We start from the raw sequence: 25,408 nt of genomic DNA, 5'->3' as shown, positions 1-25,408 counted from the left end.
CAGAGCAATTAAGTTCACAGTTGTGAGACAGTCGTGTCCCTTGAACATTTATTAATCCTAGAGGATCACTGCTCCGAGACTGAACCAATGTAACTGCAACAGGAGAATCCAGGACACTCATTTACACAGCTTTTCTACTAGCACTGTTTCTGGAAATTTTTACAGTATGCAAGAGTTTAATATTGATTTATAAATTAAATATATGTTTATCTTTCTGTTGTTTGAATTCAAAATTTAAAACTCTGACTAGATTCCCTCTTCATATAAACTGGTATCTATCCGCTGACTTTAAAGGGGCAGCTTTTGAAGATTGTCTTCTAGCTTGTACTTCTACTCTGTGCAATTCTTCATTCACCTTTTTTTTATTAGCTAAACTGGGATGCTTCGCTTTTGGTGCATGAAGCTGGGCACCAGTTTGGAACATCTCACGCAGAGTTGAAGGAACACAGCCATGATGGCAACTTGTACCATTGAGCCCTTGGTCCTCAATGAGTGCAGCAAGAATAATGTATCCATCCCATTTAGCCCCATATGTGACACCAGTGCAGGAGCAGCTCCTCCAAGGAGAAAACATCATGGAGGGAGAAATCACCCTGGAGTGGGGGAAATGAAACCATTCCTACCTAAATTTTTTCCCAACAATCTCAAAAAAAACCCTTAGACTGCCTATACCTGCTGTGAGGTGTCCTGATTTCAGCTGGGATGGAGTTAAGTTTCTTCATAGTAGCTAGTGAGAGGCTGTGTTTTGTATTTGTGCTGAGGAGAAGGCTGATGACATACTGATGTTTATAGCTTCTGCCAGGACAGTCAAGGACTTTGCAGCACCTCTGCCATGCCAGTGTCTGCAGGTGCATGAGAAGCTGGGGGGGAGCACAGCCCCAATTACTAGCCTAGGATTTGACCTGAGGTTTAGGATTGAGACCCAAATTGGCCAATGGGCTATTCCATATCATGCATGTCATGTCCAGTATATAGAAGATCTGTCCAGAAGTACTTGCTCTTGCTCCAGGTTGTCTCCCTCTGGGTTGTCCCTCTCCCAGGGTCGTCTTGGTCTCTCAGACACTCGGGCTCTTATCTCCATTCTGGGATTGCAGTTTGTGGATCCTCCCTGCTCTGTGATCATTAGCTGGTAACAGGCTGAGCCTTGGTCATCTGGTGGTGAGCAGTATCACTGTGTATCACTCATTTCTGTATTTGCATATATTACTATTATTATTTCCAATATTATTGTAGTTTAGTTACTAAATTGTTCTTATCTCAACCCACGAGTCTCTTTTCCCTTTACCCCTTTAATTCTCTCCCACATCCCCAGGAGCGGGGAGGGTGAGTGAGCGGTTGTTGTGCTGTTTGGCTGCCAGCCAGGGTAAAAATTCAACAGGAAATTTTTCCCATACCTATGGTTTTCCCTGTCAAAAAAGAAAATTACAAAACCTCTAAGTATTAAAAAGCTATCTGAACTTACGGGGGGGGAAAAGGAAGCCATAGGAGAGCTGTTTGTCGCCTCTGTAGGCTGCGCAGCTCTGGCTGTTTCCTGGAGAAATGCGGAGGTCGGGCCGCACACAGCTGGCCAGGTGTTCTGGGACGCCTGATACCTCTGCCTGCATTGGGGAACACACAGAGAAATTACAAGAAATGCAATTCCAGCATTTATAGCCAAAAGAAAACAATTTCATACAGTCGACAGATCAGGTGGAAGGCCTTGTGTGGAGTAAAATAAACCACCCAGCTGTACAACCAAGTCCTGCTCCTGTACCTGTCGCAGCTCCCCTCGTTCAGGTAGCAGAAGTCTCCATGGGAAATAATTCAAATGAAGTCATTGATTATGCTATCATAATAAAACAAACCTCCATTGAGCAAAATTTAGAAAGAAAATAAAAACATAAACAGAAATATGCCGCCCTTCTGCCTTAAAACTCTTTTCTCCTGAAGGAAAAAAGAGATTTTGGAATTGTTTTCAATGGTATTTGACATAATTTCTGGTGGGAAATTCTGTTTGGGGAAGGGGAATTTTAGGACTTCGAGAGTAAAGGTACTGAACAGATTTCCCCAGGATTTTTTAAGCACTTTCCAAGAGCAAAGACAGCACTGACCTGTTTGGAAATAGTGTAGGATGTCCAGAGAGGCATCAGGAATGTTTCACTGTAGCCACTTTCAAAGTCATGGTGATGCAAGATATTGTATTTTGTGCGGTACAGTACTGCGGGGCGCCCATATAGGAGATGCTTCTCTACAGATCAGAATAAATTTTATGTACATTTATTAGTGAAAGCCTTAAAGATTAAAAAAAAGGGGTTGACTTTCCAACACACGCTGATTTTACAGTGATCCTTAATGGGTTACTGACCCTGAATAACTGCTGAGGAAACCTTATAGCAAAGAGAGCAGCGGTTCTTCAATATTATGGGTTGGGATCCCTGCTCTTGGCTCACAATCCACTTTGAGGTTCAAACTCCCTTCTGCCCTTGAAAGCTTGTTGGGGTCATAGCATGGAGAGAGGGTGTTTCTCCAAACACAGGATACTCCAAGAGGATCTTTGTGTCCACATTTCAATCACACATGAGGTGATAAGCACTTTTGTGGTAGCTTTACATCAGCCCCTATCCTGTCACCCCTGCCACTCTTCTCCAGACTTTCTCTCCTTCTTAAGTTTTTTTGTAAAGTCTCTCGCAAAAGAGAGGTAAAAGTACTCACTCACTAAAAGAGCATTTCTTTCCACTTGGCTGATACCGATGATCTGAAGACTGATGTGCTATCTTCTTTCAGTAATATCAAAGAAAAGAAACAAACAAACCAACACTTTTCCTAACTTTGTCTACAAAATGACACCTCCAGCTCTACAGAACTTTCTTTTGTTCTGTCTTGGTGATATGTTATGGTTAAATATCACTAGATACCTCTTCCAAGCTTGCCTATAAAAAAACCCCATCATTGAAAGCGATAGAAAAATAAACTTCCTGGCTAATCTTTCATTGTGCAGCACAGTTCATTGATTTTGATAACCATTTGGCAAACAGGCTTGGCTCACTTTTGAAATCAAAACATAGAAACAAGGAAAGCAGCCTAACAGATAGGCCTTTAACCCAAAAGAAAAGGGCATGTTTTATTAGTGTTCAAGTCCAAAGAGGGGATATTTTTGTAAGACACAAGAAATAAAAGTAGGAAAAGTCTTGTCTAAGTCAAGAGAAGCTGGAGTAATCTTTTTCTTCTGCAAGTGAATAACAACATCAGCTATGCATGGTGCACCATGTGGGAGAAGGGAATTACCAACTAAATGCAGGAAGATCTGTGAACAAATGCTACAGTCTGTCATAAAATACAACAAAATAACTTGTATTACCAGAACTCTTTTTGTTTAAATAAGGGACACTGCATTCCACTTAACAGACAACTTACAAATGAGCAACTGACATTGGTTCAAATGTTTAGATCTTAAAATTCATCAAAAAGACTATTTTTATATTATTGAAGTGAAGAAGCATTTAAACATTAAGTGAAAATAAAGATGCTGAGATATCTAGGAGTACAATGGTGAGGGTGTTTTTTCCTGATGCCAGAAATTGCCACAGCGGGGAGTAAGCTCTTCACTAATTGGAAAAATCAGTTTAACAAGATGAAAGCTGAAGAAAGGTAATTTAACTCACAAAGAAAAGGAATAATTTCAGCTCTAGAAACTAAAGGATAGGCTACATTGCCTGTTCACCACAGAAAAACTGAAGTAGCTTCACAAGGGAAATTTAAAAAAAAAAAATATCCTTAGTCATCTGAGCAATATGATTTGAAGTATCTCAAAGTCCATGTCTAAAAACAACGTTTCAGAGTTTGCTGATTTGGACAACTGTTGTGGTGAGGGGAATGCTGTGAATTGTTATGCTGCACCGGACCACAGCCATGAGAAGGAAAGCTCTGCTTTGGTGTGCCTTTCAGACAGCATTGCTGCTCAGAAAAGCAGTTCCCATCTCCTTCCCTCCAGTCCTATTGCCATGATTTCACCTGGACCACAGCCCTGACGCAGCTGAGAGCCCAGCCACGCAAAAGTCAGCCCTGGAGGGAGGGAGGGTTCAGGAACCAGTGTCCAGGAGAGCAGGGGATGCTTTCTCCCAAGAGTAACAGTGACTTGGCTGCTGCTGAGGGACAGAATTGCGCTGAGCACCCCTGAACCAGCAGAGCATTTCTGCACTTGTTTCAGTGGATACCTGCATCCAAAAAACCAAGCATTAATGACCCAGTCAGGGATTGTCAAAGCAGCTGTACCAGCCTTTCTACCACTGACCTGGTGAAACCTAAGCCTGAACAATACTGGTAAAACACAACATGCAGATGTGGTCTATGTTTTTTACCCCATTAATGCTTGTGGTTGAGTGGAGCACTGGCTCGTGCTCCCTCTCCTTCCCTCAACTGTCTGCTTCCACAGCAGAGATTAAACCTCCTAACGATGATGGAAAAGAAGAGCTAAAACTCCTATGGCTTTGAGCAATACTTTAGTCCTGGTTACAGCAAAAGATAGTGTGCACTTCCTCACACGAGCAGCACTTAATCTTGCCCATGTGTCTCTTGTGTGTCTATGTGCTATTTTGACAGTTAAACAAAAACAGGAGTTTGTCTGCTATCAATGATGCAAACTAACTTGCAAAAAAAACCCCAAAACAGCTTTTATTAACTGAGGCACCAGGCTCTTACCTTCTGTTCCCTTGACATGAAAGCGCTTGTTAAGTTCATCCAACTTGTTCTTCTCAAGAATAGAAAAAAGGAACAAGATTAGGATCACTGGAGCATTCTGAAATCTCCTTCTACTAGGCATCTAGCAACACAAAACTAGTGCTATAAAACAGTGACAATTTTTTTGTTTTTTTTTTTTTTGTTTTACAAAAGGCCCTAATTGTTCCAAAAGGGTACAAGCACTTCATAGGAAGTATCCAAGAAATTCTTACAGATCAAATGCTCTAAAAACAGATAAAATGGCTACACCTTTACTAGGCATCTACAGCTAATAGTGGAAGCATCAGCAGATTCTAAACACCTGCCTTATCATCACATGTACATCCTATATCAAAATCTGATGCAGAAGGTAGGGCGACAGGATAGAGTGGTTTAGCAACTTCATCTGGCACAGATGGTTTATAAACATTGGCTCTCAGCAGGTGATTTAAACTTCCATGAGTACCATTATTGGGAGCAGGCTTTAATCCAAGCAGATCTATAAAAACACCAAAGAAAATGGAGTGATGGTTAGATTGCAAACATGTATGAAGCAGCATTTCTACTGAGCTAAGACATTTATTTGCAATACTGTTTACACTTATGACATGTTGATGAATGCTTTTAATGTAATAAAAATACTAACCTTTTCTCCAAATCATAAAATTGCAAATGCTGTCTGAATAGTGTGGTGATCTTTATGACAAGAAGGTTAATTTGCATCAAGACACAAAACAGTTTTATTACAGCTACTCCTGCAGCTTCCAGTGCAAACCCCCAGTCAGTATGTTGACTTTACACCAACCACATGGAACACAGTGTTATTATTCGCCTGCTTTAGAATTAAGGGATAAGTATCTTTTTGGTATTTCATGTTTCAAAAAATAAATTAAATAAGTGAATTACATCTTCATCTAGAAAGTTTTTTTTACCCTGGAAAGTCAGTACTAAAGAAAATATCATAATGAATATCTATATACATCATCGGATTCTTCTTCATGGTACAGCAGGAGTTTAGGAAACAATCATACCAGGAGATGCCATAGAAAACTAAGTGATGCCCTTGAGCTGCTCCATGAGACATGCAGGGGCAGAAGCAGTCTCTGAAAGGAAACCTCCTTCCCCAGCTGCTGAGATGTGGACACCATGCACTGTCGTGCTGTGTATTTGATCTCTGCCAAGCTGCACACAGCAAAATTACAGTAACCTCCTTTATTGGCCAGCTGCTAGAGTAGAGCAAACTGAGGCCCCTGAGAAGTGCTTTCAGCCCTCCTGGCCAAAAGGCAAGTGCGTGGGAAGGGGAGACTGGGGACGGGACGCTGGGAAGGAGTCAGGGCCTGAGCTCACCGGTGCCTAAATAAAGCCCTGTTAGCTAAAACGGCGTGTTTCTCCTGCAATTTCTCAAGCAGGTAGCTTACCACACATGACGTTGTAAAGTTCAATATTTTCAAAAGGAGGCACTTTGGTCTTGTATTTGAATGTAGGGCCATAACCTATAAAGACAGTCTTATTAAAAAAAAAAAAAAAAAAAAAAGAGAGAGAGAGAGAATAAAAAAAAAAATTAAAAAAGAGCATTAAAAGGTAGGGTCTTTTCAGTGAACATTTACATTTCAGAGACCTCCCATTTCTTCTGCCTTCAACAACCCTCCTGCAAAGGTTACTGCACTGCTCATACCTGCATGCTGTTTATCTTGTTGTCGTAGCCATGGTCTCCATGGAAGAAACATTTTCCCGTTGGTTTCTTGTAAACGTCCACAGCTTTCCTAAATTGAAAAAGTATGAGGAAATTTCCACAAAGGAGTAGGTGTGGTGGCTGACCTGACAATGTACTTTGGGGATAGGAGGGATAAGGTTACAACCAAGTGCATTGCTCATCTTTCTTGAACAGCAGTAGTGAGGACTGCAGGCTCATCCAACAACCCCAGGGCTTCTCCCTCTGCTCCCACTGTAACAGGGAGCAAACCTAAGAGCCAACTCTAACTCACTGATAACAACCTTAGCCTCTATTTACTTATTTTACCAGACTTTCTTATATCATATCATCTGCTACAGACTAGACCATACTCTTACAGTTGTCGAAAGGCCCAACAGAGGCTTCTAAGAAAGTGCTTTTGTGGCATTGCAATGCTGCAAATGTCATGCAATGCTGTACAGTGCTTTCACCTGTTTGCCTTCCACCTAATAAACAAAAATGAGGAGCAGAAACGGAACTGGAAGGAAAAGAGAAGGACAGTAATGAAGATAAATAGCTGAGAAAATAAGTGCTCTATCATAGGAACAGTAATTATCAGCTTGTTCCTGAGTACTTTTTACAAAATACATGGAAAAATAAGTATTGTGTCATAGGAATTATAACTACCAGCTTGCTTCATAGTATTTTTTTAGTTTTATGAGGGCCATATGCAGGCAATACATGGAGCAGACCAGATCATCCTACAAGTTAATTTCTTCATCTGCAACAAAATAATGGTCAGCCAAAATTTGATTTTGGCTTTGTACTAGAGTTACAGCAAGCATTTTCCTGGTTATGATTATACAATGAATTACAGTTACATTAACAAATGGATTATTGGTGAATGAGATTTCAGAAAATCTAATGAATAAATAAGCCAAAGAAAGTCTGATGCAATTAAGAAATTACTAAATGTAAATCAGCTTGGGCCATCCCGTCAGTTCCAGTAACATTCTTAAAATTAAAGCTTTTATAGGCCTAAAACTCCGAGTGTGATTCTTTGAAATGTACATGAAGCCTAGCCACAGAAACTGTATGGGGCAACCGGCCAGCCAGCTAGTGGAGTTATGCAAGAAAGCAATTGGGGTTTCTCATTCACTGCTTCAGCAGAGAGATCCTTGCATAACTCACAGAAAGATAAGCACAGATGTCAAAAGGCACTTACAACACACCGTGTGTTTGCCTGGCAGCTATACAGGCAAAACCCCTACCATTATTTAAAGCTCATAACAGACTACCATGAGTCAAAAGCTGTGTCATCTTCCAAGAACCCCTGAGTCAGCTTATGCATAAAGACCCAGCCGTTCTCATACTGTAATACACAACATATGTCAAAAGATCAAAGCAAAAAAAAAGAATATATATTAAACCAGAAAGAGGTGCACAACTCATAAAGAAATGCTACTCCTCTCCTGTTCACTCTATCCATATATGTGCCAACTTGGTTTTCCTCTTTAGCTAAGATTATTAAAAATTGCCCACATTTTATAACTGAAAATTTGGAGGCATATGGGGAAGAACAACCCAGAACATGGTTTTCTCTGAGCTAAAGCATCCTGGTTTTCTGTGGATTAGTTTTGCAACACAATACACTGCCGGGCACTTTGACCCTTCCACATGTTCTCAGTCATTCACCCACTCTGCCAATATGTCAGTTTTCTTTCCATTCACCCATTGCATCTACTCAGCTTCTTGTTCCCTAATATCCCCTGGTCACATATGCCTTGCCCTTCCTGCCATATTGCCTGCTTCCTGGTTGGAATAAGCTTGCAGCTCATTAAAAAAGCTTATCAGTTCCTATACTCAAGCTAATAAGTCAAGAACCACAGAGTTGCTTGAGGAAAGAAATCTGGGTTTCTACCATCTATCCAGCTACTGATATTCCCAGACTTTAAAAAAGTTTTGTGTTCTGTGTCACATCCCCCTGCACCAAATGTGATTGAACCTCACTGGGAGTTCAAAACTCCTCTTGCTCTTGGGGGACAGGAGCGGGATGCTGACAGACAGGAAAAAAAAGGCTGAAAATCAGGATGGAAGCCAAAGCAAGGTTTACCTTGCCACATGCCATTTGCGATCCACCAGTAAATGGACATCCTCAATTCTCCGGTTGTAAGCATAGTGCAAGCGTTTAGGTAGGTGCTGTTTCAAGTAAGGCTTGAAGTGCTGGTCTGGCTTTCTACACTGAAAAATAAATGGTTACAAACAACACTGCTGTCAGTTAGCTTAGACGCACATAAAACCTTGAGCTACAGAAATAAAGCTGTTAAGGTCATTATTGATGATGTCTTGAAAACAAAGCGTACATCTAGAGCACGTGGTCCAGCCCTTTCGGTGCAGTATTTACGTAAGAGCAGGGCCCAGGGAGTCATTCAAAGATGTATTTGGAAAGCTTCATTCTCATTACAGTCTTTTTGAAAGCACCATGCAAAATATCACACTTACTTAGCTCACAGATGAAGAATTTTTTTTATAACTGGACCAAAACTCAAATTTCAGAAGAAAGTTGAATGCTTAAAATACATCTTGTCTGCAGATATACTTAAAGCCACTTGGTTACAAAATTTGATACATCTTTTTTTAATCAGCTTTTATTTTAAACACTTTTTTTCCTTTAAAAGCAAGGTTATAATTGAAGGCTATCAAATGAACTTTTTCAGCTTCTTCAAAGTGCTAGTAAAATATTTACCCTAAAAGATTACTTTCCATTTCTGAAGGAATGAATAAATAGACTCAATTCAGGGAGTCAAGATGGTCAGGGAGATTCTGGCTCTGCACTGCCCAAAAAGGTTATAAAAGCTACTACAGCAGCAAACAGTGGAATTTATGACAAACATTAATCTGTACTCATGAAGGGCAGCATTTAACACTCTTTATTCATGTTAATGGTTGGTTCTCCTGCCTAAAGAGTAAGGAGAGAATGCTGAATAATGCCCCAAATTAAGATGTGGAGTGAGCAGTACAGTATAGACAGAGACACCTCCCAGTCCTAAATACTTACTGTAAGGTTGGCAACAATCACTTTAGGGTCATCTGTTAAGCAAAAGAAAAAAAAAAAATGATTTGCAGAGGAAAACATGAGGCAGTAATGTAGTTTTACAGAAGTGTTCCTCCTAGAATTGGCTGATCTTTATTAAAACTGTATAGATCAGATATCCTGAATATGAACTAAAGTTTAACTGTATACCCTTTACTTAGTGATATTTTAGTTGCTTAGGTAATGTTGCTCGCTGTTTTGTGATTTGGGCCTTAGCTTAGTATTTATTCTATTTTCTGAAAACACATAATTTCAAGTTTTTTGACTACTTCATTTAAAATAAAAAATCATCCCCAAACACAGAGACTTTCTTTGAAAATTTTTGAAAGCACTTTTGAATACAACAATGTACTTCCTTAGAAGCCGTAAGATAAATATGTAGCATTTTCTGTCTCTTTTAATGTTTTCCATGTTTCATAGGGTACTACAGGGTAAGTGAAAAGCTGCAGTAAAATATTCTGGATACATCTTTGGACTATTAAAGGGACATGCAAGATGTCCCAAAACCAGCAGCAGTCCACACAAACCCTGTCTTCTTCCAGATGGTGGGCAGGGGAAGCACTTTTCAGTCCTGAGAGAAGAAACAGGTCAAGAGAAAATCTTAGGAAGTTAAAATCTCTTGCTGAACTATTATTCTTTTGGTCGCTTAAGGCATGATCTTGCTGAGCTTGAACTGACCTCTACTGAATCTCATAATACAAGCTCTAGGCTTGTGCATCGCAAAGATGTGTCTGCAGGCCTTGAGGCAGCGCTATCAATACAAAAATGGAGGAGGAAAAAAAAAAAGCTGGTGATTTACCATTTACGAGGGCAAAACCCAGTTCTAAAACTAAGGAATATACTTCTTTGTTCTATGTTCAAACTGCTGATTTACAAGCAATTGCAAATATTCAACCTAGGATGCTGTGGAGAGAGGCCAAAAGAGGAAAATAGTGTTGCGGGAACACCAGTAGTATGACTCAGAGGTTGGTCAGACTAGCTGGTCTTTCTGGAAGATATTGCCATTCATCCTCCAAAGAAAACTAATTTTTCTCAGCAATTTGGGAATGCAAGGATTGAAAGATCTTAAAAAAAAATATCTTCTCAGAAGAACTGAAATATGAGTTTTCAGTAGACTGTGAAGCACAGGAATTCAGTCTTCATGGTAGTCTAGTATCAATAGATGCAATACTTTCAACAGATCTCTACACATTCATCCCATATTTCTACAGCACAAATACCTTGGTAAATTAGTTTACAGTAAAATAAATACATACTTAAATCAGTATCTAAGAAAGTTTTGCCACATTCTTTTGATTTCTGCTGCTATTCTAGAAACCTTCAACCTTCAAAGGCCAATTTTTCGTCAAATCTATCCTCCCCCAAAGTATACCTACCCCAAGTGTTATGAGGGGTCAGTTGGCTGTCCCAACTATCTGATTTTCCCCTCTACAAAAAGTTATCATCCTTGTAGCATGCATTACAAAAAACATACCTACTTATGGTTAGTTGGAGTTTTGCAGTTTGCATGGTAGCTTAAACTGCTGGTAAAGCCAGAGCAGCCATGGTGCTGGCACAAGCCCCGTCTTGGTAGTGCTGCCCTGGGGGGGGTTAGTCCTCCCCAGAGCAGCAGCGGGGCAGCTGGGTCTGTAGTGCTTTAAATCCCAGGGTTAGCTTCACCAGAGGACTCTTGTCTGAGCCCCGAATTGCTCTCATCAAAGATTAGCTCATCTCAAGCGCTAAGTCACCCAAGGAAGAGATGGAATCTGGTTCTCGGGAGAAAAGGGGTACAATTAAAATAACTTACATTTTAGGTTATTGCTAGATCTAGGGCGAATTCGCCCTAAAGATCCAGGCAGCAAAATGATATCTTCCACATTAGTCAGATAGTTGCTTAAAAATTCAGTTCTTTCACAAGTAGTGTCTTCCATTCCTGCAGAAGGAAAATGCAGAATTAATCCAGTTTGAAAATAAACATGTTTTCCAAAACAGCACAGAAAGAGACCCCAGACAGCCTATGTATTCTGTTCTTGTGGATGACTGATCTTGTTCTTTCCAGTCATCTAATTTCAACACCAGACACTGGCAGGAGCCAAACTAGGGGTGATTTTAGCACTTGTCTACACAAGAGAAATACCAGTCTCAACGTTGTAGAAACAGACACCGCATATACCATGTGTGCACTGACATCTCAAAACTAAGCTCATGGAAAAATCAGAGTCTGTTTCTAGTTTAGTGTACTTCTTCAGGGATTTTTTTTTTTTTTAAACAAAGGATTTTAAGAGAAGTCACACACAAAAGGTATTGTCTGTTGGTGGTCTGTTCTAAGGCAGCCGCAGATAAATTCTCTCCTGCAGCCATTTGTGGCAGGGAGGAATGGATTGCCAGTCACAGAGAGTTCTCAGCACAAAACTGCCTCTTCCCCTGGAAATCCTTCCTGCCCCTTACCCTTCCCTCCCTGCAGGAAGAAAGGAGGCATATTCCATTTTATTGCTAATGCAGCAGTTCTTGTGAGACTTTAATAAACAAAGATCTAAACAGAACAGGACCTTTGGTAGCCTTGATAAAAAGTTATGCAAAAACAGGTTTATCTCAAACATGGTCACATTTTTCTTTAACAAAACCTTCTTTTCCTTTTTGTCTTTGCTAGTATATACTATTTCTCCTATTGTAAAGTGTCTTCTGATGTCCAAAAGAATGAGAGTTACCAAATAATAGCTCTGCTTTTGGGTAACTCTCCATCTGACCCTGAAATTTCTTTTTACCGTTTTCCTTCTTCCTCCACTATTTTGATTACATTTTTCCATCCAAGCTGGACACAGTCACTTATAGATATTCCAGTCTTTCTCCCAGCAGGATAACTTGACCCACTAATTGCCATGGAAATGTCTTGCTCTAAAGTCCTACTCCTCTCCTCATGAAAAGGAGAACAGTGATTCTAAATTGTCTGCTGCCATAAAAACTGCCAAAAAAGATTACTCTAGGCACATTATAGCCTTCCAATACATGCAAGGAGAGCTGCACTTGGATGTGATATCAAAAATGACAACTCTGAAAAACTCTTAAGTGGAGATGTAAATACCCTGCTCACTGTTGTGAAAGAGAAGTGTCCTCCAATGACAATGAACCAGCAAGCTGAGAGTCCAGTCCACACCGACTGGTTGGGTTTGGGAATTTAAACTACTAGAAAAAAATAATCACAAAAATATCTAAATGGAACTTTCATTTATGCCACCTACTATATGTACAGCTACATCACTCAAGCATTTATGTTGTGGTAAAGAATACTATTCATTTTACCATGATCACCAACAAAGATGACATTGACACATCGATGTAGTTTCAACTGTTTCAGTCCATCCATTAGTTGTCCTACTGTCTTGTCAATCTCTCTCAGGGGATTCACCATCATCTGCATAAATATGCAGAAAGGAAAAAAGTTAATTCTGTCATTGTAATGTCCTCTCTTCTTCTACAAATGGAGGTCCTTTGGCAAAACTCTGATAGGATAACCATCCAGGTCAAGAGGCAAAGCCTTGGCTGAGCTGTTACACCTGCAATGTTCGCACCATTTCCTTCCCTATATCCATACTGTGACTTTGTCATGAGAAAGCCCTGCTGAGATGCTGTCAAAAGACAGCAGATCTTTATGGAAGATCCTAGGCCTCCCATGGACGTGTGTACATTTGGTAAAACAAAGTACAGATATTAGTGAAACGCATGTGACTTTGGGGTTCAGTTTGTTTCTTATAGAGAAATAGCAGTACTTTTAAAAGGCTATTTTATGTGAATGGTTTAGTCAAAACATGAACACAAAATGGAGCTTTGGACTTGGGATTTATAGGCCAAGTTACTTAATGAAATTCACTTCAAAGGACATCTGATCCTAGGATGACAACATGCAAGTCACTTGAGTAGCACATGGGGCTCGGAGGGAGCCAATTCTTCAGCTTCAAAGCCAAGAGTTTCTGACATCTCAAATGGCAGTTTTGTCAAAATTGTCAGCAGGCCCAGAAGACGTGGATACAGTACTATAATTTCTTCATTTAACTTTCCTTTTTATTAAGAAACAAGAGAAAACACCAAGACATGTCCACAGGATTGTGTTTTCAGCTATAAGAAAATGAAACATTTTTTACCAGATGGCACAGAGAAGGGAAATGCTTTAAAGTAAGATTTTAAGCAGAGGAATCAGATTTTGTTTTGGTTTTGAGAAGAAAACATTTCTTGTCACTATATGCCAACTTCCTCCTCACTTCTCTGTTTGACTTGGCTGGTCCACATATCCACAACAAAACATCCTCCCAGTGACAAACAGAATGCTAACAAATTTTGGATGAGAATAAACTAGATTTTGGCAAAATTTTCTGAGAAGAAAAAATAAACACCATGTTAGTATGACCCAGAAAGAGATGGTTCAGAAAATCTCCCTCTGCCTGAGTCATTAAGGGATGGTGAGACAGGAAACGTCATCTCCCATGTGGCACTTTAAGTACACGGAGAAGCAGCTCGTGAGAGATGGAATCGCAGTGGGGAACAGGAAGAACAGTTTCTGCAACATATGGAAGTGGTTCAGGCAAAGGGTGAAATTTTGAAATATTTTAGTTCAGGAAAGCCTAAGTAGGCAGTTAGTTAAAACTTTGAAACATTTAGAATTCAGGGAAAAAAAAAAAAAAAAAAGGAAAAATGACTACAAGAAAATTGTCTGTTTTGGCATTCTTCCACTCTCAAATACAAATAATTTCTTCAACAAATGGGAATTCAATTTCTATGAAACTCTATTTGTATAACATCAATCATATAAGGAAATACAACTTTCACTCAGAATCCAAAGCTTATTCAAGGAAGCTGGAAATACAGATCTATTTCCCATTAATGTTTACTTCTGTCAGCAGGCTTGAGGTTTCTTTAAAAAATAATAATAATAAAAGAGCGACAGTAGTTCCAGAGATTTCAAGGGTTCATGAGTGATGGTAATTTTGTTTAGCTCCTCTCTTCACCAATTTCATCTGTAAGCCTGCAGAGACATTTCTGAAACTAATCTGAAAATTCTAAATTCTGGAAAAAAATCAATATAGATGAAGAATCCTGTTTTTAAAGAAACAAAAAACTCACACAGAAAACAACAGTATAACCCCCTTCAACTTTGCAGTTTTCACTACCTCACTGTGTTCAAAGCAGCTCTTAGAAAGGCCCTCATCAATATTTCTACGTCTCATTGCATTCTGTCTCACTTCAATTTTTCAGCTATCTTTTATTGTTCTATACAATGCTCAAGTTTTTCCCCAAATGGTCTTTGCAGTCTAAGGCTGGCTGTAGGTGACATATTCAGGCAAGGATTTTTTGTGCAGACATGCTGCTCTTATAGATCATGTTCTTCCCAGAAGCAACTTTCAAAGAGTTATTGGTAAACAAAAACCCTCTTGCATATACCTTTCTTCAACTAATATGTTGATATCAAGACTTTGGAAGGCCATACAGAAACATTTTATATTTCAAGATGTAGCACCATCTCTAAGATGGTGCTACAGTAAAGAGATAGTACTATTGTGAAAGCATTGGGTATGGGATCCGAGACATATAGACCACAATTGAACTCTCTGCTAAGTTTTCCCTTAGAAGAAGCTCGATTAGAAGGAAGAAAGAATTTTGCTCTAACTTTTTTTTTTTTTTCCCAATATTGGTAGGATCCAGCCTGTACTATATTCCATTGCTCTCAAACAGTACCAAAAGATTAACTTGGAGATACGATGGGAACTATCGTATAAGGTTAGGATGATTTTTTTTGAAATTATAGCAATAAATTTTCACAGTTGACTTATCAAGAAGAGTTCTTTAGGGATAAGTTTGGATTATATTTTTATCCAGAGAAAGAAAGGGAAAAAAAAAAAAAAAAGAGAGTAACATATGCTCACACCAGTAGGAATGTTATAGGCTACCTACTATACTTCATGCCAGAAGGGTATAACTTGGAATGGCAAATTAATAAGTAATAGCAATATCCGTAGAAGTTACCAGCTCTCCTCTCAGGTAAACTGGTGTTAAAAGTTCTCTGGAATATTTCTGTTTTCTTATACCTGATAATTTTTTGCGTGTTCCTGTCTGTCATATCTTTACACTTCAAGCATTGGTCTCAAAAGAACTGTTTTAATTTGAATCATGCAACAAGTTAAAAAACACCTCCAAAAAAGGCTATTGAGAATAGTGTTTATAGCCTCTTGTAGGATACAGTGGTGTGTCAAGGCTCTTGTTTAAAACCTATAGGAGAAATATTTAGGTTGTTTATTAGAAGAGTTTTAAAATTATTTAGTTAAATTTCTGAAATTAAAATAACACTGAAGTGATCTATAATTTCTCCCAGTGTGTTAGTGCTAGGTGGAGAAAGGCAGTACACTAAGGAACATGCTTTTCCTCCACTTGCACCTTTTCCTAATAAAGCAAATTCTATTTGACCTTTTTGCTGTGAAAACAGACTTATGCACCACATCTGTTGCAAATATGGCATTCAGAAATCATGTAGTCCTCTACCCTCCAAAGTCACAAACTGGCTTTAAAATATATTTTTTAAAACAACTTTTTAAAGTTCTTTCCTTTTTAGATTTTATGAGTCACATTTTCAGGACTTTTCCACAACCACAATGACTAGACACACAATCTCAAATAATCACCAGGCTCCCAAGAGCTAGGGAATTAAGGAGGCTATAACATGTTGCAGAATTCGTAATGGCTCAGAAGGGTTAGCAACACTGGTAGTGTCTTCACAGGGATTTATCTGACATTGCCTCCAGCTGATGTCTGGATTTAAAAATATAAAGAGGTTATAAAGATGACTTTCCCTAATGCAAACAGAGTCTGAAACAAGAAAAACATAGCTCCCAGAAGACTTGGTCTGGTTTGGCTGCTTCCCTTTGGGTCCGGCAGTACATTTAAAGAAGTTTTGTTTGCAAAATCCCAAGCTGAGGCATGGAGCGAACTCCCAAGTTGAAAAAAAAGAAAGCTAGAATAGTGCCTAAAAAGTGGCACTTCCATCATAAAATTTTGGAACATATGTAAACTTACTTTCTTCCGACGAGCTTCCGCAGCATATTGATCCGCTCTATGAATTTTTCTTCTTCTTTTCTTTGCAGCTGCAACTGGTCTTTCCTGTCTCCTCTTAGGAGGAAGCTTTCTCTTAGGTCTCTTAGGCGGAGTAAGAGGGGAGCCATAACTACTCTCCTGTACTGGCGGGGAGAGATGTCTGGACTCAGAAAAAAGCCTGACTCACATCAGACAGTAAAGCTTCCTGTGCCAGCTAATTCTGAAGCATAAATACTGTGGCCTTTTCAAAAATGTAGGCATTTGGACAATTTAGGATCTGTCTCTCCTTAAAGAGGAATCCATCAAATTGTACTGAAAGCAGAACAGCAGTTCACAGAATCACCAAATAGCTGAGGTTGGAAGGGACCTCTGGAGATCATCCAGTCCAACCCCCTGCTCAAGCAGGGTCACCTAGAGCACATTGCCCAGGATTACGTCCAGGCAGGTTTTCAATATCTCCAGAGAAGGAGATTCTACAACCTCTCTGGGCAGCCTGTTCCAGTTATAAGAGTGGACAGCATAAAAGCAAATGAAATTGGTGTTTTGGAAGATAGATGGGGCTTCTGGTTTTTAAAATATATAGTTATGTGGGGGTTTTTATTGATCAAGTATTAATCCATTAATATTATCAAAATATAAGTAAACTTAATTTTACTTAAATTGAAATTAATTGCATACAATTTAATGAGGTAGACTGCTGGTGGAAATGCAACATCTCACTTGTACGATGCTTCAGGTACGAGCACGAGAGCCTGTCCAGTCCAAATGGCTTTCTGCAACGTTTCCCACCCGCACTTTTTGGCTGAGAATCAGTGACAGTGGGGACCCTCATCAGTGTCATTAGCAGGTGTCACTGTTGTGTGCCGGGCCATGCACCCCACTGGAATCACCAGAACCCCACTAGACACTGTTTGCAGATTGCAGGACAAAGCTGCGAAGGTGAGACTCAGTTAGCATGGAGCTTGTATCCTTCAAATCGGCTAGGCAGGGCATATTAGTGGCAATACATCAGAAAGCCGCACTGCTACCTGCCTTATTACCAGCTTTACGGGCAATTTGAGAATTTAATTTCCTAGCACTTTCAGTGTGGCGTCTTACTGGGTAATGCTATTGTTCATAAATACACAAATACCTGGGATAGGCTTATAGAAGGGAAAAAAAAAAATTTAAGACATAATTGGAAAAACATACTATCCCATTAATCAATTTGCTCATGATTTTAAACTGTACCACTCTCACTGACTTTAATCCAAGTTGCAGGCACTTGGCGCTGCTTGGAATTGCGTGTGAAGCAGTGATAGATTTCACCTACTGGGAGATAGTAACTACGAGATGCTGCGTATAACGGAGCATGCTGAGTGGGCTTGAGAAGAGTCGGAGATTTATGATGATCTTTTACTTCTATGTACTTAGGCAGCTTCTCACAGTTGTTCAGTCACAGAGCTATGTAAACACGGAAGGGAAGGAAGGGGATGTTACCATCTGCCATGCTGTTTCATTGCTTCCAAGGCAAGCAGCTGGAAAGGAGATTCTAGTCCAGTCTCATTCGTCTCTCTCCAGAAAGGCATTTTAATAAAGCAGCACCAGAGTTTTCTGTTTTTAAAACGCTTCAAGCTTTGTGCAGTCCTGATGAGAGGAGCGGCAAGGAAAGGAAGGATTCTCATTTTACTGTCTCTGAATCAGCTCAGACAGAGCTCCACAATGCCAGAAACACGCGAGCGCAGGAGACCCAGGTCTCAACACTGAAAATAGCCGTCTCAAGACAGCATGTTAGAGGAGCAGCAGGAACGCCTTAGCAATGCCAGACTTCGATGTGGTTTAGAGCTCTTATGGTAGTATAATTCTACAATATTTTATTTTCCAAAAAAAAAAAGTTAGCTAGGAGGAAAAAAAAAAAAAAGCGCCAAGTTCTTATTAACCAGCCAAATCTTAGCCTTGCTTGAGAAGAGTCAGAACAGAGTTATGCAGGAGGGCAACAAATCCCTCCCTGCTTACAGAAGGGAACTGTAACATCACAAGGATAACTAGCCAGCCAAAGCTCTGCTTCTTGACCCAAAGGGACCCACCTACCAGAATTCAACTGCAGAAGCACAAAGGGATAGAAAAAAAAATGCAGAAGTAAATCAAGAGCAAGCACATAACTGATAATTCCCATAACTACTCCTGGAAATGTAGCAGAATCCTTTAAAATACTTCCTAAGAAGTTTATTCCTCTTCCACCAAAACAACAACAACAACCAAAAACAAACAAACAAAACTTCTATAGTGAAATTCATAATGTTAGAAAACATGCAAAGTTACACTAGTGGACACTGGCCACAATCTATATTCCGCTTATATCAGCAACACTGGCAATTCCCCAGCAAAGTACGAGTGCATCTAAGTCCCTTCATTTCTAGCTTTTACGACACTTTGGAGGTAGGCTGTTTTGTATGTCCTGTGAAGCTCTGAGTGCCATCCGCTGAAGACTAGAAGCTGAAAATTATCAGTTATGGACACCATTAGACCTTAAAAGTAATACATTTAAAGTACACTTAGAACAGTATTTGGCGTAAGAAGCTGTAATGAACACACACTTTACACTAATGGACATTTGTAGGATTTGGAGGTTTTCAAGGTGTATTCCTCAAGCTACTAAATGCAGCAAGAAAAACTCAGCATAAAATCTTCACTCTTCAAAAGAAAAAATAAAAAGCTCATCTTAAACACAAAACAGAATTGCTAAGAGCTTGTTTTCAAACATTATTGTTTGGCTGATCTGCCTTTGCATGAAGAAAAATGAAGTGGTCAGAACTACTCCAACTCTCTAAGTGCTGCCAGCTGTATACAAAAAAAGAATTATTTCACAGGGATGTCGTGCTCTTGGTGTCAAGGAAGCAGCTGAAATAGATCTCTTTGAGGACTTTCTCCCCAGCTGATTTACGTAAGCTTCGTATCTCCTAAAAATTATATTGAAAACAGTGTCAAGAAAAACAATATAATGTGTCTCCTAGTTTTTCTGTGCTGAAACCAAGCCTCTAGCAAATCTTAGCATCTGAATACTTACACAGCTGTATTCATTTATTCAAATTTCCATTCACAAAGTTATGGCCACTGTTTGAACTACAAGCCCATACACGCTCATCTGCTAAGTCATCTGTTCTCAATTTGATAAAAATCAGTTTCATGCTCTTCTTGTGTTTAACACAAATGGCATAAATCAATTTCTTTGTAAAACTTACGTAAGCTATTAATTCACACTTATTAAGAGCCTAAGCTTTGCCTTGCAATTAGAAGTCAACCTTCAGATTACCATCCAGAAGAACCCCCAAGCAATAAGAGCCTTTGGGGGCCTTTTGCTTTTATAGTGGCTTTTCCTATGATGATACAATTCCTCTTCACTTTTTAGACATTTATAATTAACCTGAAACTGGATTACCACATTGGATACTAAAGTGGTTTGTTAAAGACTACAATTTAAAGAGCAAATTCAATATTGTCGTCTTCACAGAAAGAGCCTCACAACTCTGTTCAGAAGGAACTGGTTGTCTACAGATAAATAAAATTAGAGTTGTCAGTCATAAGCCACACATAGTATTTTTAACACTTAATACGAGGAACTATAAAGCATCACTGAGTAATATATCCTTGAATCAGAGAGCTCTCATTACCAATATCTTGGTTGACTGATTCAGACATCTCTCCTGTTCTGAGACAAATGGAGACACATAAACGCCTATCAATTAGCAAGAGTGTTGGCAGATTTTAACCACTGTTAATCCAGAAAAAGGACCACTTCTTCCTATCCAGTATGGTGTTTCAGTGTTGGTTTGGAATAACTCCTCACAGGCGCTGCTCTGGGACCATGGCTCAAACTGCTCCAACAGGGATGCTACCCACAGCAAGTTCATAACTGCTGCAAACTTATTTAAACAGCCCAAATAACTCAAGTATATTAAAAAGATTAATGCTGCTTCTCTTTGCTCTCTTCTCCAGTAGAGAAGAGCTATCAGATGTATACCAAACAAGTCAGGAACTACTGCTGGGTACTTGGCTGCTCAGGGAGACTTCTACTACCTTCCAAAGGTTAGGTGTCTGATACACTCCTCAGTTTTCAAAGATTTGCAAATATTTGTTTACTCTTTAAAGAGCATGTATAAAAACTCTTAAAGTCCTATGATGGCAATCTGCAGGCATAGATTTACACTGAAACTAGGGGACCTTTGCCAGATGCCAGAGATCACAGGAGATGCCAGATCCCAGCCACCTGAAGTAATCACATATTTGGGTGCAGTTTACATTCCCTCCCCACAAATTCTAGACAAGTGATAGTCTTTAAGTTTTTGTCACCTGGACAGTGTTGACAGGGAAGTGGTACTCATCCATCCCAGCCAGCCACCCAAAGCTCAAACAAGGAGTTAAACTTCTGTAGCATTTTGCACATAATTTTTCATTAAAATACTTTACAGTGCTTCAAAACTTTTTCCAAACTCAACAGTCTGGTCCTGAGGGAACAGTACTGGCAAAGCTTTCTGAACCCCTGTAGGGCCTATATGAAGCTGGAAATAGCAGCTTTTTACAGTTCACGACAGACTGGAATTATTACTTTGGCTACTGCAGGCTGTCAGCTTTAAAGAAAGCTTTTTCTCCTCCTCATTTTTCCTCAATATTTTCTGCATTATATTTCTATTACTTTGAAGAAGGATAAATTGTTTGAGAAAAGTTAAATCATGGTGTTGCCCCAAATATACTCCTGTCTTTGCCAAATAAATCTTTCCATTTGCATTATCATATGACACAGAGAAACAGCCTCCTGGAAGGCACAGGCAGCTCCTTCTCTCAGAAGTGAATCTTACAAGATAGATCCTTAAGACAATAACTTTGCTTTCTCTGGCAGAGGGGAAGCATTCTGCAGAAACGGGTGAAAAAAACTTGCCAGAAATGTTACTCCCGAGCAGTAGCAATTATTCCAAAACTGTATTTGCCCAACGTGCTTTTTCTGCAGAAGCAAATCTATACTAACCTCTGAGTTGAAAGGACCATATCTGTGGCCAGCAGCATCTGGTTGTTCAGAGTAGAAAGCATAAACATAAGGCCTGAAAGAAAGAAAGGTCTTGTTCAGGATAGCTTTCCTTCAACAACAACAACAAAAAACCCCAGACCTGTTAGGTCAAGTCAAATCAAGTTAACTTTCCAAGGAGAGAGTTGGCTTTACGGAAAAAAAACTGTTTCTCAGTCATGTTTCCATGGTATGATTAAGCAATTAGTTGTTCTACAGTTTTATTAAATCCAAGAACACATGCAGGGAGGCACATGGGGTACCATCTGAGGACACATGCTCCAAGTCTTGTAGGAGAGATCATAACAGCAGCTCGCCTAAGCTTTGCAGCCAGCAGCATGTGGGAACTTGTGTGCTAAAAAATACTCATAATTAAAATATTAACATTTACACAGTCCTCCGGGTCCAGTTCTGCAACTGCCATTGCCCGTGAGGTTGTTAAACCATATTAGACTCAGTAGGATAAGAACAATCCAAGTTAATCCATGTAACTAAATGCTTCTTGATAAGAAATAAATTCATACCATACATTTATTGAGAAGAATAAAAATGCTGATGGTTAAAAGCTGAGATTAAAAAAAAAAAAAACAAACAAACCCAAAACACACCACACCAAACGCAAACCCCAAGCATATCCTTAAATCAGTGATAGCATGTAATAGACAAAAATAACATTTGGAATTAAATTTCCTCTTGCTCTTCTGACTACTTTTAGGGAGAAGATAAGGTAGCAGTTATCCAACAGTAGATGACAATAAGTGAATTACCTTTCACTGTCTGGAAGAGTTAGCCACTGCAGTATTGTTAATATTCTGCGCTCATGGGGGATGACACTGGACCGCAAAATACAATAATATATCTTGTTATCACAGAATACAACAAGCATCAACAAAGACTTGTTACGAACTGATTCTAAGATGATTAAAATCAGTCATAAGAACTTCATCTGCTTTTAGTACGCCGTATCTTCTTTCTTGCTTGGTACTGATTCTTATTTTGCAAACAGAGTCACTTCAGCTCTCCTGGATGTCCACATACTCCAAAAGAAAGATGATTAAAAGTTTGTAACTGGAGTCAGAACTTGAAGCAGTAAATCTATCTGTTCTAAATAGGAGTAAATAAAGATCCATTCTGGTAGCTTTAACCCAGATGAACTTTTTCATGCAATACAGTGCTGCCATTGGACAGGTGGTGTGAGTAAAAGCCATTAAATTGCTCACAGGTTTAAATGACCATCCTGTTCAGGTAGTCTTGAAGACACTGGAAACGTTCTCATTGACTTTATAGTAACCAAACTGAGGGCTAGGCTGGTGTAAATCAAAACAGAGCCATCTGAAATCCCAGGCTATCAGCATGGTGACTTGCACAACTCTGACAGCTTCTCCCTCTGCAGAACAGACTCATCCTGTTTCACTGTATCCTGAGACTTCTCACTTGGCTGCTGAGGCCAAGTTCGTGCTATGAGAATGACTAACCTTATAAACAGACATTAAAGTTCCAAATATCTCATCTTAGAAGAGCTCTGCAGGTCACTGACCAAGCAGTTATGTTAATACAATATTATAGTCAGTCCAGATTCCATCAGGTCAAAGCAGGAATCAAATACAACAGTCTGGGATTCACCATGCTGAACTGAATTCAGCACTCTTCAGAAAGGTCTGACAGACAAATAGAGATGCCAACAGCCACTGTGAAATAAATTAGTTTTTCATGCCTTGTAGAACAACAGTGGTCCTCAGCTTCCAGCTACACAAAGAACTTTTGGTTGTAAAAAAACTACAAAAATAAGAATTTATGTTAACATTTGCAAACAAGGCAATATTACAAAGTGGAATAATAATCTTGTGTATTGCCCAGTTTTGAAATTTGTATTTATTATGCAATATGAAAAAAAATCCACTATTTCAATAAAGTCATTTGTGACTAAGATGTTTGTAACACCTCTGTTTTCCTAAAAGAGTTTGCCTGAAAATTCTCCCAAAAAACTTTCTGTGTCTCAGATTAAATAATACAGTTTTAAAGCATACATACTTCATTCATACATGAAGTGGCTGTCTCACTCCCTTACTATTGCCATTCATATGACATACCCTTGGTTACCTTCCACAACATTTTATATCACCAAGCACACATTGGCCAGGGTGTTTATGGTGACTACAGAGTTATAGAGCTTAGGAATCACATTACACAGAATCACAGAATCACATTAATTTCTTCGTTTTGTAGAGCACCAGGCTGGAGCTCTGTCAGATAACCATCTTGCAAGCCTAACCCTCTCATCAGCTTTGTATGTGGTATATTTTATTATTCCCTCCATATACTATATGGTATTTAGAGCAGCAAAGAGTATCATTCCTAATGGAATCAGCAAAAAATAGGCAAACCCCCTTAGTACTTCAGTCTTGACAGTTTGCCCATTTTCTTTGCTCCTGCAATCCTACCACTAAAATGAAAACGAGAGATTGATCCGTGTGAATTCTTCAGAACTCAGAAAAGATCAAAATTCGTAATTTTTTGGTTACAAAGATACATCTTAGTTGGAACAAGGGAAAATAAATTGGACCCATTAAACAACAGAATAAGTAGCAAAGATCTTCAAAGCTGTCTTTTAGGAAAGGGCAATTGGATAACTTACTTAAAGGTCAGATTGGATTGTAAAATGAGCAAGTCAGGCTTTTGAGTCAATTAGGCTGTTGATGTCAGATGACATAATAGGACAATAAAAGAGTCTTCCACAAACAGTCAGAGGACTAGGAAACTTTGCTAGCAATACTAACGAGGTGAAACAACACACTGTGAAATGAAAGAAAGTAATTTTTTACATAGTCACACATCTTTTCTTCTGACAGCTGCTAAAAATCAGTGTATGAACGTAAAGCAGCAAATTAGTTATCAGAAACATTGCACAAATGAAACAAGGGAAGGTTACAGGTACGGTCTCCAAGCTACTGAGTGCTTAGAGTATGGAAAATGACTTAATAAACACTTGCGTCAAATTAATTTTGAATTACTAGTTACAAATCTCCAGAAAACAGGGCACTTACACAGACCAGAAGAATGTGCCAGCTTTTACCCCTTGCTTGGCTGCAGTAATCCAAATCTAATGAGGAAAATATAAGAGGATTAGAATGTGTTCAGATCTTTAATGACCCTCTGAAATCAAAAGAAAATGTTTTCAAGACACATTCTTCTACCCTGAGCTTAGAAGTGAAAATTTCAGTCCTCAGCCTGCGTCCCTAATTTGAACCCATGGAGTGACAAACTTATGCAAATTCTGTAGCTGTGGATCAGCCGCTGTGCTGTAGACATACCATACCCCTAGTTATTGCCCCCCCAGTTATCCTCATTACCCTTCTCTCTCTCCCCCTTCACTCTTTTTCTCTTTTCTATTCTATGAACATCTATATAAGGCAGGGGAATGAGAATGACCAAACATCAGAAAGCTCCACAATCAAGCAAAGCAAACAATGAGTTTATAACCCTACAGAACTAAATTTCTCTTGCAAGAAACTATCAAAACTATCTCAAAAGTCACTTCAATAGTGATAATGGCTTAAAGGCCAGCATTACATATACAATGATATTATTTCTTCCCATTTTTAATGCATACTGCAATTTATCCATTTCATGAGCAGTTAGACCGAAACATAGTTCTCTTACTTAATAATTGCAAAACCTCTGGTTTACTTTAAATCAATTTTTTGAAAATAATTCAAGGCCCCTCTACCTTCCTCAAACAGGCACTTATAAACTGTCGTCTGGGCATGCATTATTCAAACATCACGTCGGAATTATTCTTGAATCAGTCTTAACTGAAATAAAGTAGGCACAGTCTGATGACAGATCATTTGCA

General features: G+C 39.2%; 1 protein-coding gene across 2 annotated transcripts in view; it reads right to left on the bottom strand.

Annotated features, from left to right (window-relative positions):
- The window catches only part of ENPP2 (ectonucleotide pyrophosphatase/phosphodiesterase 2), a 56,852-nt gene that overhangs the window by 9,069 nt on the left and 22,375 nt on the right, over nucleotides 1–25,408 (bottom strand). Inside the window, exons 9-22 of one of the 2 annotated variants that reach the window (XM_010079812.1) lie at nucleotides 24,600–24,655; nucleotides 22,323–22,388; nucleotides 21,520–21,592; nucleotides 16,500–16,655; nucleotides 12,741–12,852; nucleotides 11,248–11,373; nucleotides 9,426–9,457; nucleotides 8,481–8,608; nucleotides 6,371–6,458; nucleotides 6,114–6,201; nucleotides 5,016–5,194; nucleotides 4,678–4,729; nucleotides 2,091–2,227; nucleotides 1,463–1,598 (exon numbers count right to left, since the gene is read on the bottom strand). In XM_010079812.1, coding sequence (XP_010078114.1) covers nucleotides 1,463–1,598; nucleotides 2,091–2,227; nucleotides 4,678–4,729; nucleotides 5,016–5,194; nucleotides 6,114–6,201; nucleotides 6,371–6,458; nucleotides 8,481–8,608; nucleotides 9,426–9,457; nucleotides 11,248–11,373; nucleotides 12,741–12,852; nucleotides 16,500–16,655; nucleotides 21,520–21,592; nucleotides 22,323–22,388; nucleotides 24,600–24,655 — 1,429 coding nt within the window. The remainder of the gene's footprint in view (nucleotides 1–1,462; nucleotides 1,599–2,090; nucleotides 2,228–4,677; nucleotides 4,730–5,015; nucleotides 5,195–6,113; nucleotides 6,202–6,370; nucleotides 6,459–8,480; nucleotides 8,609–9,425; nucleotides 9,458–11,247; nucleotides 11,374–12,740; nucleotides 12,853–16,499; nucleotides 16,656–21,519; nucleotides 21,593–22,322; nucleotides 22,389–24,599; nucleotides 24,656–25,408) is intronic. The other variant, XM_010079813.1, reaches the window with a different exon arrangement.

The sequence above is a fragment of the Pterocles gutturalis genome, unplaced genomic scaffold, assembly GCF_000699245.1.
Source record: "Pterocles gutturalis isolate BGI_N339 unplaced genomic scaffold, ASM69924v1 scaffold26809, whole genome shotgun sequence".
Classification (NCBI taxonomy): Eukaryota; Metazoa; Chordata; class Aves; order Pterocliformes; family Pteroclidae; genus Pterocles; species Pterocles gutturalis.
Note: the sequence above shows the minus strand (reverse complement) of the source record. Positions and strands in the feature narration are given on the sequence as shown.